The following is a 16,957-nucleotide window of genomic DNA, read 5'->3' on the forward strand; positions in this document are numbered from 1 at the left end:
ATTTTATTGAAGGCTTTTTCACCATCCATAGAGATTACTGTATGATTGTTTTTCTTAGAATTTTTAATGTGTATATTTTCAGATTGTCTAACTTCCAATTCCCTAATTTCTTCCATTTCCGAAACAAACTGTACCTGATTAAAGTGCATGTCTTATTTTTTAATTTTTATTTAAGTTCTGGGATACATGTGCAGAATATACAGGTTTGTTACATAGGAATTCATGTGCCACGGTGGTTTGCTGCACCTACCAATCTGTCACCTAGGTTTTAAGCCCCGCATGCATTAGCTATTTGTCCTGATGCTCTCCCTCCCCTTGCTCTCCTGCTTTGACAGGCACTGGTGTGTGTTGTTCCCCTCCCTGTGTCTGTGTGTTCTCATTGTTCAACTCCCACTTATGACAACATTCTAGCCTGAAATCATGGTGACGAGGCCAATGAGCAAGCAAGTCATCTGAGTTGAGGATGATGCCAGCCAGAATTTTTATCTTACTGGTCAGAAGTCTATAACGGGTCAGCAGAGCTGTGCTTCTTCAGGATGCTCTAGGGGGGAAAATCCTTTTCCTTGTCTTTTCCAGCACCTAGAGGCTGCCTGCATTCCTTGGCTCATGGCCACCTCACTCTGACCTCTGCTTCCATCATCCATCTCTTCCTTTCTCTCTGACCTTCCTGCCTCCCTTTGACAAAGGCCTTTGTGATTACATGAGGCACACCCAGGTAATCCAGGATAATCTCTCCAACCTCAAGTCCTTCACTTAATCACATCTGCAAAATCCCTTTTGCTATGTAAGGCTGGGGATTAGGACGTGGACATATTTGGGGGGTTATTACTCAGCTGACCACACCATACAACATTTTCTAGGAAAAGCATAGGATGTATTTTTTTATTTAGCTACAGGCAACTTCCCGAAGACACCCAGCAGCAGTCTCAGTTGGCTCCTCCATTTCTTTCCGGGGCTGAGGCCACCTGGTCAGGACTCGTAGCCGAGTGAACACATATGGTATCACCTTGTACCCGCTCTCAGAGCACAGAAAGCACCTGGTACAAAAGATGATTCCTATGACAAACACCATGTATATCTCAACTTACATTTTGCCTGCCGAGGGAATTCCTGTAAGAAAACTCCAAGGGCCCAACCAAATTCCAGCAGAAAAATGTCATGACCTGGAACTTCCAGTAGACTGCTTTGAAGAGGTTGCCCTTAAAGTTAATCAGGTCACAAAAGCTCTGGCCTGGCTTTAGAATTTAGAACTTTTGGCCAGGCGCGGTGGCTCAAGCCTGTAATCCCAGCACTTTGGGAGGCCGAGACGGGCGGATCACGAGGTCAGGAGATCGAGACCACCCGGCTAACACGGTGAAATCCCGTCTCTACTAAAAATTACAAAAAACTAGCCAGGCGAGGTGGCGGGCACCTGTAGTCCCAGCTACCCAGGAGGCTGAGGCAGGAGAACGGCGTGAACCCGGGAGGCGGAGCTTGCAGTGAGCTGAGATTCGGCCACTGCACTCCAGCCTGGGCAACAGAGCAAGACTCCGTCTCAAAAAAAAAAAAAAAAAAAGAATTTAGAACTTTTGAATGACACACACAAGAATAACCAAGTTAGCTGTATGGATGGCTATGAGGGGCACACACAGCCTGTTCACCAACTGAGGAATGGAGAACTCAAAGGGAGGAACGGAGACTCCGCCACGCCTCAGCACTCACAGTGGCAGGGCGGACGAGTTCTAATAAGAAGGGCAGTTTCCTCTGACAGGCCGGAATCTGAAACTAGGCATCAGGTGAGAGCTCCCTGGAGTAGAGTGGGCTAGGGGAAGGGGATGGAGCGTGCTGGTGGTGTGGGTGTGGGTGTGGCAGCCAGGTCTCCAGTGGCTGCAGGATCCTGCCCTCAGCCCAAATGGCTCCTGCTTGAAAAGCTGCGGTGGATCTAAGTGGCAGCTACAGTCCAGGCAACTAGCTTCCTCCGAAGCGAGGCAAGACAAGGCAGGGCTGAGAAGCCACCCAACCTCTGTTCCCAACGAATCCATTTCCACGTCCCTGCTTCGCGGTATGACACCCCATACCCTGATGCACATCTTGTGAAAAATCAAGATGAGAATAAAAGTTCAGGAGAAAACTCTGTGGAGACTGTTGTCAATGTAGTCAAACTGACTCTGAATACAGACATCTTCCACATCCTGCACTTACTCATGCAATTTCATTTACTTTTGGGGAGACAGGACATTTTCACCCCAGCACGAGTCTACTTACCACCCCTTTTTGGCTCAATGCCCTTTTTGGCTGCCTCTGTTCCAGACATGGAAGAGAACTATGAAAAGGGCTGGGGCCACCCCATTCATTCCCAACTAGACTCTGCACAGAGGCAGTAGCTCCTCGCAGCAGCCTTGCAAACATGTGCACCGGCCCCCCACGCCCCTTGTGTACAAGGGACTGTACAATAACCATATAGAAGGCGAGGAAGGGCCCGCAACTTGCCATTTACCAACAAGCTGAGGGTAACCGGCTGAGCCTTCCTATCTGTAGCAAAAAGTAGGCCTTAGAGTTCAGAAGTAGCGGAACTGTTATTTTCACCGAGAAGGAAAGCTTCCTCCAGTCAGCTGCCGATTTTTCTATGGAATGAGAAGGAGCGGGAACCATGAAGGAAGAGCTTGAGAAGTCAATGGGACCGAGACGGAGGGTGAAGTTCAGGGGGAAGAACTCAAAGGGGGAACCACAGCAGCCCTCTCCCCATTCTCAAGGCGGCACGTGAATGTTCTGGAGATGAACAAAGGGCAGGAGGGAGGAGGGGCATGGGAGAGCTCCACGGCAGCTGCTGTGTAGAGGAGCAGAGGGCAGGCCCACGTGGAGGCCACAGCAAGAATTCTAGCCTGAAATCATGGTGACGAGGCCAGTGAGCAAGCAAGTCATCTGAGTAGAACGTAACGGAAAGCTGCTCCATCGCACTAGAAATCAACGAGGGGAAAAGGGCAAAAAGGGATTAGAGAAACAGGTTCAAGCTAATTTTCCTACTAACATTTTATGGGTTTCTGCTATTAGAAATAATTCCTTCACTACCTACGTCAAAGGGTTATAAGGATAAATAAGTTAATAGGCGTAAGTACTTAAAAAAATAAAAAGCATGCACAAATGCAAGGATTTTTTTAATGGAAAATAACGAAAAGCCTTTCAAAGGAATCTAATGTTGCCCTTTGATGGACGGTCTATGGTCTTTCTCCCTTATCAAAAACAATTCCAACAGGAAGCTCTCTGCATAGAACAGAGCCATGAGAATAAGGCCTCATTTACACAGCTGCATGGATTTAGATGCTTTGTTAAAACCGCATCTTCTACGGCTGATAACCTCATAAACTACGGCTCTAAACACTGAGAGTTTTCATTGCCTTCGGGTTAGAAAGTCACTAAGTCAAAAGGGGAATAATAAAAATAGCTTAACTGAAGTACAAAATTCGTGGATGGACTCCAGTTGCAAATTTTCCTCTGTAACTTTCCTCTGAAAGTTATTTCATGGGCACTGGATTGCTGTCTTTTTCATATTTGTCAACTGCTGAGGGAATGAGTTTTCGTGAATCAGAAAATTCTCGTTAGGGCCGGAGATGGTGGCTCACGTCTGTAATCCTAGCACTTTGGGGGGGGTTAGGCGAGCAGATTGCTTGAGCTCAGGAGATCGAGATCAGCCTGGGCGACACGGTGAAACCGTCCCTACTAAAATAAAAAGGAATTAGCCGGGAGGGCAGTGTGCGCTGGTAGTCCCAGCTACTCCGCAGGCTGAGGCAGGAGCATTGCTTGAACCTGGGAGGCGGAGGTTGCAGTGAGCCGAGATCACGCGGCTGCACTCCAGCCTGGGCGACAGAGCGAGACTCCATCTCGGAAGAGTCAGTACAAATAACTACTGCTTAGCAAAACTTACTGCTTGTTTTCACTGCTGAAGAGTAGTTACTGCAGGGAGTCTAGTGTGGCCCTAACTTGCTGGATGGGGACTCATGTGGTGGGCGGAGGTGCTGGAGGCTGGATGTCTACAGTGCAGAGTTTAGGAACAAGGTGCGGGAGCAAGGTCAGAGCGAGCCCCTGCGGTGCCCGGTGCCCTCTCACGCTCAGGCAGCAGGCAGTCAAGGTCCCCTCTGGGCATCCTCCCTCCCTGGTAAGTGGTTTGGGAGGCAGCCCTGCTCCCCGGGGAAAATTCATGTACAGGTGACTTGAATGCAGTTGTTTACAGTTCCTGGGTTTAACTCTGTCAAGTACTGCATTCATATCCCATAGTCGGAACAGAAGTGTTCAACTCTGTCAAGGTTACTTAAGAATGAGAAGAATAAGCGGTATCTGACATTCCAAGTGAGGTTCAAGTTTGTCTTCAAGAAGCTCCTAGAAGTTTCTGACAGGATTTTACATGGCTAGCAGCCACACCTTCTTCTCCCACCCCTGGGCTGGTCCTTATTTGCTCTGTGACTCCTCCTCCACTCAACCCATAAAAGCCAGAGTGTCCCCACACCACGTTCCTGGGGTGTGATGAGAGATACTGGTTTTCCTGCCCGTTCCTGGCTCCTCACGGCCCTGGTTAGTCTTGTTAGAATGCCAGGTGTGTGAGCCTCAGGGGTGCTAGGACCCCACCTTCTCCTGCCCTCCTTCCACTCCATTGCTCCCCTCTCAGTCTTGCTGACGGTGGGTCTTAAGACCCTCCAGGAGAGGGTCCCCCCCTAGACCCAGGGGGAAGGAATGCTGATGTCATGAAGCTCCCATAAAAACCCAAGAGGGCGGGGAGCTTCCTTGCCCCTTCCCCATACCTCGCCCTACGTGTCTCTTCATCTGTATCCTTTGCAGCGTCCTGTATAATAAACCGATAAACATAAGGGTTTCCCTGAGCTCTGTGAGTTGCTCCAGCAAATTAATCAAATCCAAACAGAAGGCCAAGGAAATCCCACCTTGAAGCTGGTGGGTCAGAAGTTCCAGAGCCGGGACTTGCTGCTGAGCCCTCAACCTGTGGGCTCTGACACTATCTCCAGGTAGGTAGTGTCAGAACAGAATGCGGGGACACCTAGCTGGTGCCCGCTGCTTGGTGTGTGGGAAAGTCTTCTTCTGTGTTGACTGTTGGCGGTGAGAGCAGAGGAAACATGAAGTTGGAGAGCTTCTCCCTACACAGTCCCCAAGCGCTATGACCTGCTCTCATGGCTTCAGAAGTCATTGGCACACCGCTGGTTCTCAATCTACATTTCTGGTCTCTGAACCCAGACCCATTCTTCACCTTTCAACCTAGGACTTCTTCATTTGAACATCTCAAACTTAACATACCCCAATCAGAAGTAATCACCCCCTCCCAGACCTGTTTCTCTGCCTCTTCCCTCAACAAATGGCACCACCGCACCATTGTCCCAGCGCACAAGCTAGAAACCTAGGTATCACCCTCACTTCTTTTTCCCCTAGGTCCATGCACGATTAGTCACCAAGACCTGTGGATTCTCCCGCTTGCCCTTTCTTCTGTCCCCTTCTCCGTACCCAAGCTGCACTCAGTTCTGCCACTTCCCTGCCTCTAGTCTTGGGTGTAGGGTGTACTCCTGTCTCCAGCATCCTCTCTGCTAAAGGCTGGGGCCATCACTTGAAGGCACAGATCTGATCATGCAACTCTCCTCCAGTGGCTTCCATCTATCCTCAGGATGGTGCCCAAATGCCTCTGCATGATCTACAAGGTCACTACAAAGCTACCTGTCCACCACTCAACTCTCTCTGCCCACTGCCCCTTTACACTCCATCCTATTGCTCTCTCCAAACTCCCCTACCCGCTCTCCTCTTCCGCCCACTATTTTCTCCTGCTCTTCGCACATGCTGGTACCTTGAATACTCTCCCTCCATCCCCCATCTCCTGAGGGTCAAGGTCTGGCCCACTACTTGCATGACCCTTTCTCTGGGCAACCTGACTGCACTGATTGCCCAAGCCTAGGCTGGCTGACTTCTCTCAAATCCCTTGCTGCTTTTTTACTAAGTTCCGCCTGTGAGGCTCAGGTACTGTGCCTGTTGGCTTGCTGCACCTTCAAGTGCTAAGCAGGTGCTGTGTTTCACCCACAGCCATATCCCTCCTCAGCACAGGCCTGGCGCAAAGCAGACACTCAAAAATATTTATTAGAAAAGTGAATAATCCTGCATAAATGCTACTGATGAATCTAGCTCCCTGCAAGTCAATGCATTTCACAGATCCAATAATTCTCTTGATAACAGAACAATTAAGATGGTTAGAAAGGCTGGGCGCAGTGGCTCATGCCTGGAATCCCAGCACTTTGGGATGTGGAGGCGGACGTATTACCTGAGATAAGGAGTTCAAGACCAGCCTGGTCAACATGGTGAAACACCATCTCTACTAAAAATACAAAAATTAGCTGGGTGTGGTGGTGGGTGCTCGTATTCCCAGCTACCCGGGAGGCTGAGGCAGGAGAATCACCTGAACCCGGGAGGTGGAGGTTGCAGTGAGCCGAGATCATGCCACTGCACTCCAGGCTGAGTGACAAGAGCGAAACTCCATCTCAAAAAAACAAAAAGATGGTTGGAAAGACCTGGATTAAAACATACACACACACCCCCCAGTGGTGTTTCAGTACTGACAGCACATTTCTTCAAGAGCTAAAATACTTGGTTTTATAAATATCACCTAAGTATTATAATCATCTGAATCCTACCCGGAAATGATATGAAGTTTAACTTCAACAGCACTCAAAGATTTGCCCAGTAACCTTACGCCAGGACTGTTTGCCCAAAGATACTTCTTGCTTGCCCACAACTGACTTGGGTGTCATAATTAGGTAAGTTATGAAATGGCAGATTATGAAATGGTTTCGTTTTACTTGGTGGCGGGGACACAGATAAAGAAATTCTATTTACACCTTCTCAAGCTAAGCTACTTCTTACATGAATTAGCTACTATTTTTTGGCATCACAGTATATTTTTAAATGAAAAACAGCATCTCAGTTCAAGTATGTAGGTCTGAGGCTACAGTGTACTTTTCCTTCAGGTTTTAACAACTCGATAGAATTTATAGATGGTCTTTTTCCCTTCATTCATCACAGTAACTGAAAAGCTACTGTCTAAAATTCAATTACCAACTAGTCTACCTGCATGCTACATCTTTTTCCCACTGCACTTCAATAAAGCTGTCATTGCAAACAAAAACATAAAAGCGTATGGGACAGATCGTCTGCTCTGCTGTTTAATTTCACAGAAATTCTTTTTTTTTTTCTTTGAGACGGAGTCTTGCTCTGTTGCCCAGGCTGGAGTGCAGTGGCCGGATCTCGGCTCACTGCAACCTCTGCCTCCTGGGTTCAAGCGATTCTATTGCCTCAGCCTCCCGAGTAGCTGGGATTAGAGGTGCCCGCCACCACGCCCGGCTAATTTTTGTATTTTTGGTAGAGACGGGGTTTCACCATGTTGGTCAGAATGGTCTCAAATCCCGACCTCAGGTGATCCGCCTGCCTCGGCCTCCCGAAGTGTTGGGATTACAGGCGTGAGCCACGGCGCCCGGCCCCACAGAAATTCTCTAGCTTTTAAAAGCCATGGAAGCATTCTAGGTAAGTTGTTAACCACTAACGGGAACAAATTCTCCTTGTACAAGCTCAGGCACATTCAAGGGGAGCGAGGCCTGACATGCATCACGGGAAGACACAGCTCTGATCTGGCAACTCTACCTTTCTACAAGCGTCCGAGCTCCGGGGTGCCCGAGTACCGACAGCCAAAGAACCACAGCATTTACACTTTGCCAGATAAGGAATCGGCTCTGTGAAGGTGCGAAGAACCAAATGCTAGCGATTAATGTTCCAACAACGTGAAAACTTCCTGCAACTGGAAATCCTCAATGGAAACTCTTGTCGAATCCTTCTCGAAACCAAATTAACGATGACTTGTTTCTACAAAGGCTACTAATTTCAGGAAAGTAACGTATAACTCGTCGCCTTAAAGCGCCTCTAAAAGCATCCACGACGGTTAAAGTCGCTGCTACTATGAGACGCTATTTATTCAGCGCCAAGACCCAAGCGCCATCGCGGATCACCCCATTCCTGGCCACGGCGACCCTAGGGAGCGGGTCCTAGGAGCCTGCTGGAGGGCGACCGCTGAGCCAGCTGAGCCAGCTGCCTCTCTGCTGACTGAGGGGAGGCCAGGCTGCCTGCAAGGGCGGGGAAGGGGCCCTTTCCGCGCTTACCAGGGTGAGGGCCACCTCCAGCATGGGGGCGAGGGCCAGGGTGCCGTGGAAGAGGGGGATGCAGTCCACGAAGAGGGTGTGGTGGGCGCCCGGGCCGCCCAGGGGGAGGTGCTCCTTACGCGGCTTCTGCTTCTCGGCCACCAGGAGCCCGTTGACGGCGCAGTGCGGGTACTTGGCGCCGTGCAGCACCATCTTGCAGTAGGCCTGGGTGGTCAGCTTCACCCCGGGCATGCTGACCCGGGAGGGCCCCGAGGCCCCTGGGCGCGCGACTGAGGCCTAGACCCGCTGCCCGGCCGCGCGGCGCCTCAGCCGAGAAGCGGGACGAGTCGGCGGTGATTGATGGCACGGCCGCGAGCTGGTGGGGGGCCCCTCAGGCCCGGCCCCGTTTCTTGCCTCGGCTCCTCGAAAAGCGACTCGTGCCTCTGGGAAGCCGCAGCCCCAGACCCCACTCGCGCTTCTCGCCCGGCGCCGCCGGAAAGCGGCCTCTCCAACGCCTGCCGGAAAGCAGCCCGGCCCGGCATTTTACGACGTTCTCAGCGCTACCCTTTTCCGCTCCACGGTGACCTCTGCGCGGCCGGGTGCAGGCGGAGTCTTCCTCGATCCCGTGGTGCTCCGCGGCGCGGCCTTGCTCTCTTCCGGTCGCAGGACACCGGGCGTAGAGGGCGGTCGCGGCGGGCAGTGGCGGCAGGTGAGGCAGGAGGTGGCCGGTGCGGGGCCGCAAGGCCGGGCCGTGTCGGGGGGCCGGGAGCCGTCGAGTCTGCACGCCCGCATCGTGGCCGCCCGGCTTCCGCAGGAAGCACTGAATGGGCCTCGGAGCTAGGTGACATTGAGGCCGGCCCGCGGGGACTCCGGCCTCCGTGGCTCCAGGCTCGGAGGGCCGTCCCGAAGCGCCCGATCCGTCTTCGCCAGTCGCGCGGCGGCTGTGGGCCGGCCTCGGGCACTGACCTTGGGAGCGCCCGCTGGCCGAGGGCGCAGGCTGTGGGGAGGCGGGCCCGCGCTCTGTACCTGCATCCTCCGCCCTTGCTCCTTCAAAGGTCCCTGCAACCCCTCCCGGGTTTTGCGGGGCTCCCGGGCGGCGCTCGGCTTCCTAGCCTGGAGGGCACCCGTTGTTTCCAGTTGTTTGCTCACGCATAGGCTAGGCCCAAGGAGAGAAATTAGACGCGGGCGTTCAGCCCTGACGTCATGCTTGTTTATTCTGCCCCGAGGAGGGTATTTTCCCACATCACCCTCACCATTCCTCCGAAGGGTCGATTTAAAGGGGGCGGTGTAGGGTAGATGGACCTGAATCGAGGAGGACCGGGGTGAGGCGGGGGTCTACCAGGTTTTCCGCTCTCCTCAGGGATTGGAAATTGACCGGGGCTGTGTTGGCAGCCTTCTCCAATTTCCCCTTCTAGTCTGTGTAGATGTGGTATTAGGTTTTAAGCAAATACTCAGTTGAATGTGATGCGTGCCACCATCCCTGTGAGCTGTTACCTCCCCCCACCGCCCCCTGAAGAATGGAGCCTGTAACGGCAGCACAGTGCTTTAATGATCTCTAACTTTCTCACTGTCGCCTTGTTAACGTTTTTTCTTCTTGCCTTTTTTTGTTTGTTTGAGACGAAGTCTTGCTCTCGTTGCCCAGGCTGGGATGCAGTGGCGCGATCTCGGCTCACTGTAATCTCTACCTCCCGGGTTCAAGCGATTCTCCTACCTCAGCCTCCCAAGTAGCTGGCTTTACAGGCGTCCCCTACCATGCCTGGCTAATTTTTGTATTTTTAGTAGAGACGGGATTTCACCATGTTGGCCAGGCCGGTCTCGGACCCCTGACCTCAGGTGATCCGTCCGCCTCGGCCTCCCAAAGTGCTGGGATTACCAGCGTGAGCCACTGCGCCTGGCCTTTCCTTGTTTTTTTAAAAAGACCAATGTTCTGTTAATTACCTGAAGCTTGTATACATTATGGCAGTTGATTTATAATGAAGCTCCTTAAAAGCATGCCAATTACTAAGAAAAACGTCATCCTAGGTTATTTTGTGAATTCAAAGACAGTAATAAAGAATGGATCATTTGCGTTGGGGAGAAGCAACTAAAAGAATTTAATTCCAGAATGCTCTGGGGCAAAAAGAAGACTCATTCCTTGCTGTTTGCCCTTATTCATAGAGAAGGTGTACATTTTTATCTTTCAGAATGTTGGCTACCAGGGTATTTAGCCTAGTTGGCAAGCGAGCGATTTCCACCTCTGTGTGTGTACGAGCACATGGTAAGTGTGACTTTTCTTACTTTTGAATAGGCTGAGCTAATTTCATTTTGCTCCTGCTGTGTATAAGGCCTTGTGCTGGAGTTTTAAAGACCTTAGTTTGGCTCTTGAGGGTCTTTAGGGGAGATACAGATATTCTCACAGGGCCCGGTTCTAGATTAAGAAGTGTTTAGGAATCAAATTGAATCTTTTCTGGATCTTTGGTGATACCGATATTTCCCCCCTTACCCTTCCCTTCCTTTCCACTTTTTTAAGCTTCAAGATCTACCCCTTTCAAAAGATCTTCTGCACCAAAACTAACCTTAATGACCTCCCTCCCCACCTTGCCCCCACAACTCCCAACCATTTGCATCACGTCTGTTTACATTATAGAGACAATGGAAACGAAGGAGCCTGGACTTCGTAGCCTGAGCTGGGTTTTCATCTCATTTCTGTCAAGGACTAGCTACTGAAGCTTAGGAATCTCTTTGCTCACCTGAAGTGTATGGCCAGAGCTTAGTTCTGTGTCTGGCATACAGCACATTTAGTTTTGCATGTATCTGGCATCTATCTACTTTATACCAGACACTGTTAGGCACCGAGAAGAAAAAGAAGGTGAAATACACACTCTTTCCAGGAGGCTGTTTGCAATCTGAAGAGGGACAGATGGATGAAGACAGTGTTTTATTAAGAGATGGCTCCTGGGTAGAAACATTTAGCCCGATGTAGGGTTCAGGGAAGGCTTTGGAAGAAACTCTCCATGTAGACTCTGTAGAGTCTGCACCCTGCCTGGTTAGAGCTGGTCTTGCCTGCCTTTCTGATCTCATTACTGACTATTGTGCTCAAAAACCAAAAACCACCATCAGAACCACCCCTCCCCACTTGCTCACTGCCCCAGCCTCCTGGCCTTACTCCATTCCTCCCGTAGAGCCCTGAGTTGTGGATGGTCACTTCTGTCTAATCATTCACCCTCAATACAAATGTGCTTTTAGAACGGCCTCTCCTGACCACCCTTTGTCAGGAAGCTCCCTGTCACTTCACCTTGCTGTGCTTTTCCTTATAACACTGGATGCCTCATGAATGCATGTCTATTTGAGTATCGCTGTCTCAGCCTGTTAGAGTGTAAGCCTTTTGAGGCCGGGGACCCTGCCTATCTTACTTGTTCCCGTATCTCCAGCACACAGGAGGCAGATGAAGATGAACTGCAGGCTCTTAGACAAGTCTTGTCTGTTAACTTTTAACTTATGTAAGTCACACATGAATAATACATGAAACTGTTCTCAACCTAAGATATTAAAGCAGTCTGGAATACCATCAGCTGTCACTGAAGTCAGTTGGGATATTTGCGTGGTGATGCACCTGAGTGAGGGGCGCCCAGATATACCACATCTCCCCAGGAGAGGCTCAGCAGAAATCCGTCCATGTTGAAGCAGTGACAAACATTCATTAGAATCTGGAGTCTGTTTTTCTCTCTCTTTAGAAGAAATGTTTGGTATATTAACCATTGCTTTTCCCTTAATTGCTGGGGGACCAGGCCTGAAGCTCTGAAGAACCCCTGAAACCATGAATTGGTCATTATTCTGGAAGATGCAATTTTAAGGTTTGCCTGCACCAAGGTTTTGAAGGTTTACATCCTTATAATAGCTTTCCTACCCCCCAGTCTCCCTGTCATGGTATTTACAACAGCTTTACAAGATGTAATTCATATAACAGTCACCCATTTAAAGTGTATGCGCCGGTGGTTTTTAGTATATTCATATAATGAGTTTTGTCATTAGCACCACAGTCGATTCTAGAACATTCTCCTCACCCATATTTACATTTATTTTTAATAACTCTCGTGTAAGCTGTTTTAAACTTTAGAAACCTCTGGGGGGTGCTGAACTTGATAAAAATATTCAGTATACAACTGTTCTTTATAGTTCACTCATCATTTTCATAGAATTAGGGTTTTAAAATTAGAAAGTAATTCAGGCCATTTCCACCTCATATCCCTCAAATCCCACCTCAGTTTTGGGATGAGGTGTCAAGTATAAGTTTGTAAGTACGCTAGTCATTTGCATGGCTAAGATAAACGTGTAGAGAACTCTATATATGACTTTGCTTAAAGCTGAATGTTGATTTACTGTTCACATGATTTGGGAGATTTTAGTCCCTGGGACTGAGCTAATGGAGTTGAAGCATTGTTGTGGGCATTGTACCTCCAGACTAGTGTGTAACACAAAGAGTTCTTGCAGATGTAGGACAGAATTGGAGAAACAGCTTCTAACAGTGGGATGACTCTCAGTACAACCAAGCTATTCCTTACCTTTCTGATTTCTAAACTTTTTCCCTCATGATACCTGTTGCTTTGAAGGCACTAAAATAACAGAAGCAGATAGAGCAGAAATCCTCACTCAGATCTTCCTGCCTCCTACGTGTAATAGTTTGTGGCTTGCCTTGTTAGTTTTGTGTGTTTCACTGCGTGTATGTGAGTATGTGCACATGATTTCCAGAGAGGAGAAGCGCACGATACTGCCTGTGCTCTGACTCCTGAGTGCACGCTCCCTCTGCATTCGGGCTCCTAGGTTGGCCTCATCCTGTGGACGTTGCCCCTTGTTTCCTGCCATCCACACATTCCTGATGACCTCCTGCTCTACTCTTTCTCCAGAGTACTTTTTCCAAACATGTGATTTGCACATTTGTTATGTTTATTGTTTGTTCTCCACTTTTAGAACTGTAAGTGCCAGTAGGCAGGAATGATTGATTTGTTCACTGATGATTCACATCTCTAGAACCCTGCCTTGCCTGTAGAGGGTGCTTGGTAAATATGTTTTGAATGAATGGCTGCATGATCCTCATTCCTAAGAGCTAGCACGATTTCTCACTCAGTCCTGGTTGGACACAGGTTCCCTGGAACGGTGCTGTCGTGGTTATCTTTTCACGTGTCTTTGTTTCTGAACTTGAAATGCTTTCAATGTTTTATTGTTTTTGTTCTTCCTCATTAGTTTGAGTCCCTTGCAGATAGGCTTTCATTTTGTCCAGTCTTCTGTTCAGGGAGCCCTGAGGGCCTTGGCCCACGTCTGCAGGTAGCTGTTTTTTATTTTTATTATTTTTTTTTATTTTTTATTTTGAAATGAAGTCTCGCTCTGTTGCCAGGCTGGAGTGCAGCGGTGCGATCTCAGCTCACTGCAACCTCTGCCTCCCGGGTTCAAGTGATTCTTCTGCCTCAGCCTCCCGAGTAGCTGGGACTACACTGCAACCTCTGCCTCCCGGGTTCAAGTGATTCTTCTGCCTCAGCCTTCCGAGTAGCTGGGACTATAGGTGTGTGCCACCATGCCCGGCTAATTTTTTGTATTTTTAGTAGAGACAGGGTTTCACCATATTAGCCAGGATGGTCTTGATCTCCTGACCTCATGATCCGCCAGCCTCGGCCTCCCAAAGTGCTAGGATTACAGGCATGAGCCACCGCGCCTGGCCCTGTAGGTAACTGTTAATGTAGGAAGTGCTGCCTCTGGGCACCTTAGCCGCAGGATTCATTAGCAGTTGGCCCGGTGGGTTTTTGTTGGCTGTGATGAAAAGTGCTTCTGTTCTGCCTCCACCACACTCCTGCAGCTGTTTAAACAGTGGCTGTGACCCCCTGAGATGACCCAGGGTTTCAAGGTGTGCACACGTGTGTGTGTTTCGGTTTTTAGAAGTATCACCTTGTGCGTGACTCTCAACCTACATGGATTTTCAAAGATGTATTCAATGTGTTTTTCAGAAAGTGTTGTGAAGAGCGAAGACTTTACGCTCCCAGCTTATGTGGATCGGCGTGACTATCCCTTGCCGGACGTGGCCCATGTCAAGCACCTGTCTGCCAGCCAGAAGGCCTTGAAGGAGAAGGAGAAGGCGTCCTGGAGCAGCCTCTCCATGGATGAGAAAGTCGAGTGTGGGTATTGAGGGAACTCAGGCACGCCCAGCAGCTCTGGGAAGTGTGTGTGTGAGAGCCTCTGCTCACTTCTGGGCCTACTGTCTAGAGAACAGTCTTGCACGGGAGGGCTGCTCTGCTCGGTTTCGGGGTCACTGTCCCAGGGCCCCAGTTTTTGTGCTCTGCCAGCTGATGGGATCTTTTGCTAGGCCCCCTTCTCTGTGCTGAGTGGAGGTAGCCTCTCAGCATATCTGCTGGGTAAGACATTGTTTACTGTAAATTATTGAAAGAAACTCAGCAAAATGCATACTGTTTGGTATGAAAGGGGCATTAAAATAATGAGATTAAATAGACCCTAACACTGTAATTCAAGTAAGAAACAACTTTGCAGTTTTAATTTCCACCTAAAGCAAACTCCATGTATTTTCTTCCTTCCTTTCCCCGTCACATGCCTGCCTGGGCACGTGTGCGCACGTATGTGCATGCCCGTGATGTGGCCCGGGTTGGTGTATCCTTCAGCTCTGTGTTTCCTGCCTCACAAGTGTGGTTTTGGGGAGAAGTGGTTGAACATTGCAGAGGAGGGAGCTGCTGACCTTTGTGCCTGTAAACGGCTGTCCTCTCTGCCCCTAGTGTATCGCATTAAGTTCAAGGAGAGCTTTGCTGAGATGAACAGGCGCTCGAATGAGTGGAAGACGGTTGTGGGCACTGCCATGTTCTTTATCGGCATCACCGCGCTCGTTATCATGTGGGAGAAGCTCTATGGTGAGTAGAGAGGGAGGAAGGCATGGGCGCCTGGACTGGGGCTCCAGCCTGCGGTGCCCAGTGGTGGGCTGTGGGGGACCTCCACACCTTGAGGCCATGAGATAGGGACTCCATTCCAGAGTGCATCTCAGGATTGTTCTCCGGGCCTTGGTGACCTGGAGAACTGAAGTGGGAGGTTAGTTTATAAGCCAGCATCTGATTATTCAGAGTTGACTATGCGTGTTGGGTGGTGAAATACCTTGACTACTTTGGACAGCGCACCATGTTTTCAGTAGCGGTTTATGTGCTCACCAGTCACTTAGCAAAAGATGACCTCGTGAAGGTTCGAGCACGGAGAAGGGGACTCCTTTAATGACTGTCTCGACTGCTGTGAGGACTGCATCTCAGCAGCCGGCATCTGGGGGTCCCGACCTGACCGTTGGGGTGTGGGCATTGCTGAGTTGCTTGCTCGTGGTAGCGACTCTTCCCCGAGGTTCTTTCTGTCCAGGCAGAACAGGCATTTTTGCATTCTGAATAGGTATATTCTCGTACTTTTGGTTTGAATGTGGATGTGGGTTAATAACAGACCCAAATCGATTTGATCTTCCAGGTCACCTCGGGCTCTGTTTGTTAGATCTTGTTATCCATCGCCTTTAGAGAGGACCTTCTGCTTTTAGCTTGTTTTGTTGCTACCTTTTTACAAACAAAGTGATAATTTTAAAATGTCAATGGTTGCCAGTTGTCAGAAACCGTGTGTTTGAGCGGGTGTTGAGTGGTAGGTGGCTCTGCTGATCTAGTGGCTGGTATGTTGGGAGGATTTAACCTTGTAAGGGTTTGGCGTAGAAACAACCTGTTGACACCTTGTCCATAACCTGTCTCCCACCGTAGTGTATGGCCCCCTCCCGCAAACCTTTGACAAAGAGTGGGTGGCCATGCAGACCAAGAGGATGCTGGACATGAAGGTGAACCCCATCCAGGGCTTAGCCTCCAAGTGGGACTACGAAAAGAACGAGTGGAAGAAGTGAGTGAAGCTGGCCTGTGCCTGCCTCTATCACCTCCATGCAACTCCATGCCTATTTACTGGAAACCTGTTATGCCAAACAGTACTACTGCTAATAAAATGACCAGTTTACCTGAAACCCTTTGTGATCAGTTCTTTAATGATACCTAAATGAAAGCTAATTAAAACAATAGGTTTCTCCCAAGGGTCTGGAGTTAATATATTTTGGGTGCAAATGAAATGGCAAAAATCTAGTATCTTAAATTGTGTAAGGGGACATTATATAAAGACTGAAAATATAGAATCCCTTGATGTAGGAAATTTGAGGTTTTTGGCAAGAGATCGTTATGTAAGTAAAATCTCATACTCCTGTAGGCACACCGGCAGGAGTTACCACAACCCTTTTTTTTTTTTTTTTTGGGAGACAGGGTCTTGCTCTTGTCGCCCAGGTTGGAGTGCAACAGCGCGATCTTGGCTCACTGCAACCTCCACTTCCCCGGTTTAAGTGATTCTCCTGCCTCAGCCTCCCGAGTAGCTGGGATTACAGGTGCCCACCACCATGACTGGCTAATTTTAGTATTTTTTAGTAGAGATGGGGTATCACCATGTTGGCCAGGCTGGTCTTGAATGCCTGACCTCAGATGATCTGCCCGCCTTGGTCTCCCAAAGTGCTGGGATTACAGGTGTGAGCCACCGCGCCCGGCCTATGAACTACTTTTCTTCTGGGGCTGTACCTCCCTCCCTGCAGTTGTCACGTTGGCTAGGGTGAGGGCCACTAGCTCAGGGAGGACAGCCCCACTCTGAGCTCTGACTGAGGTGTGGGTGCTGGCCCCGTCTCCCTTGGACTGCTTGTGGCCTGCTGAGCTCCCTGGCTACTCACAGCTCTTTGATCTAAAAAGTAGTCACAAGGCCAATGTCAAAGCGGTGGTCTTACGACAGCTGGCCCC

General features: G+C 49.6%; 2 protein-coding genes and 1 long non-coding RNA gene across 11 annotated transcripts in view; 2 read left to right on the top strand and 1 right to left on the bottom strand.

Annotated features, from left to right (window-relative positions):
* Positions 1-8,712, bottom strand: part of EMC8 (ER membrane protein complex subunit 8) — a 21,704-nt gene extending 12,992 nt beyond the window's left edge. For 2 of the 6 annotated variants that reach the window (XR_001005087.1, XM_011971576.1), the window contains exon 1: positions 8,169-8,679. Coding sequence is in view for 5 of the 6 variants with exons in the window: in XM_011971576.1 (XP_011826966.1) it covers positions 8,169-8,399 (231 nt within the window). In the remaining variant the exon portion in view is untranslated. Of the gene's footprint in view, positions 1-8,168 lie in introns of all 6 variants that reach the window. The other 4 variants (XM_011971560.1, XM_011971590.1, XM_011971552.1 and 1 more) reach the window with 4 other exon arrangements.
* Positions 1,593-2,113, top strand: LOC105533176. The gene is made up of 2 exons (XR_001005085.1): positions 1,593-1,775; positions 1,887-2,113. It is a non-coding gene; the product is annotated as an uncharacterized LOC105533176 (long non-coding RNA).
* On the top strand, positions 8,474-16,149 carry LOC105533155. 4 transcript variants are annotated; one of them, XM_011971515.1, is made up of 5 exons: positions 8,671-8,856; positions 10,331-10,404; positions 14,123-14,290; positions 14,900-15,031; positions 15,899-16,149. In XM_011971515.1, the coding sequence occupies exons 2-5, from the start codon at positions 10,332-10,334 to the stop codon at positions 16,033-16,035; spliced, it is 510 nt and encodes a 169-aa protein (XP_011826905.1). In that variant the 5' UTR covers positions 8,671-8,856; position 10,331; the 3' UTR covers positions 16,036-16,149. The 4 variants fall into 4 exon arrangements, with proteins under 4 accessions (XP_011826897.1, XP_011826905.1, XP_011826921.1 ...); XM_011971531.1 differs by having other exon boundaries at positions 8,733-8,856; positions 15,621-16,143; XM_011971522.1 differs by having other exon boundaries at positions 8,801-8,856; positions 10,310-10,404.
* The last annotated feature ends 808 nt before the right edge of the window (positions 16,150-16,957 follow it).

This window comes from Mandrillus leucophaeus, unplaced genomic scaffold (assembly GCF_000951045.1).
Source record: "Mandrillus leucophaeus isolate KB7577 unplaced genomic scaffold, Mleu.le_1.0 Scaffold10, whole genome shotgun sequence".
Lineage (NCBI taxonomy): Eukaryota > Metazoa > Chordata > Mammalia > Primates > Cercopithecidae > Mandrillus > Mandrillus leucophaeus.

What these genes read in the sequence shown, in the direction of transcription:
- LOC105533155 (XM_011971507.1), top strand. Translation starts at nt 8,508, where the DNA reads ATGGCACGGCCGCGAGCTGGTGGGGGGCCCCTCAGGCCCGGCCCCGTT. An exon ending in GCGGCGGGCAGTGGCGGCAG is followed by an intron (nt 8,857 to 14,122) that starts GTGAGGCAGGAG and finishes TGTGTTTTTCAG; the next exon opens with AAAGTGTTGTGAAGAGCGAA.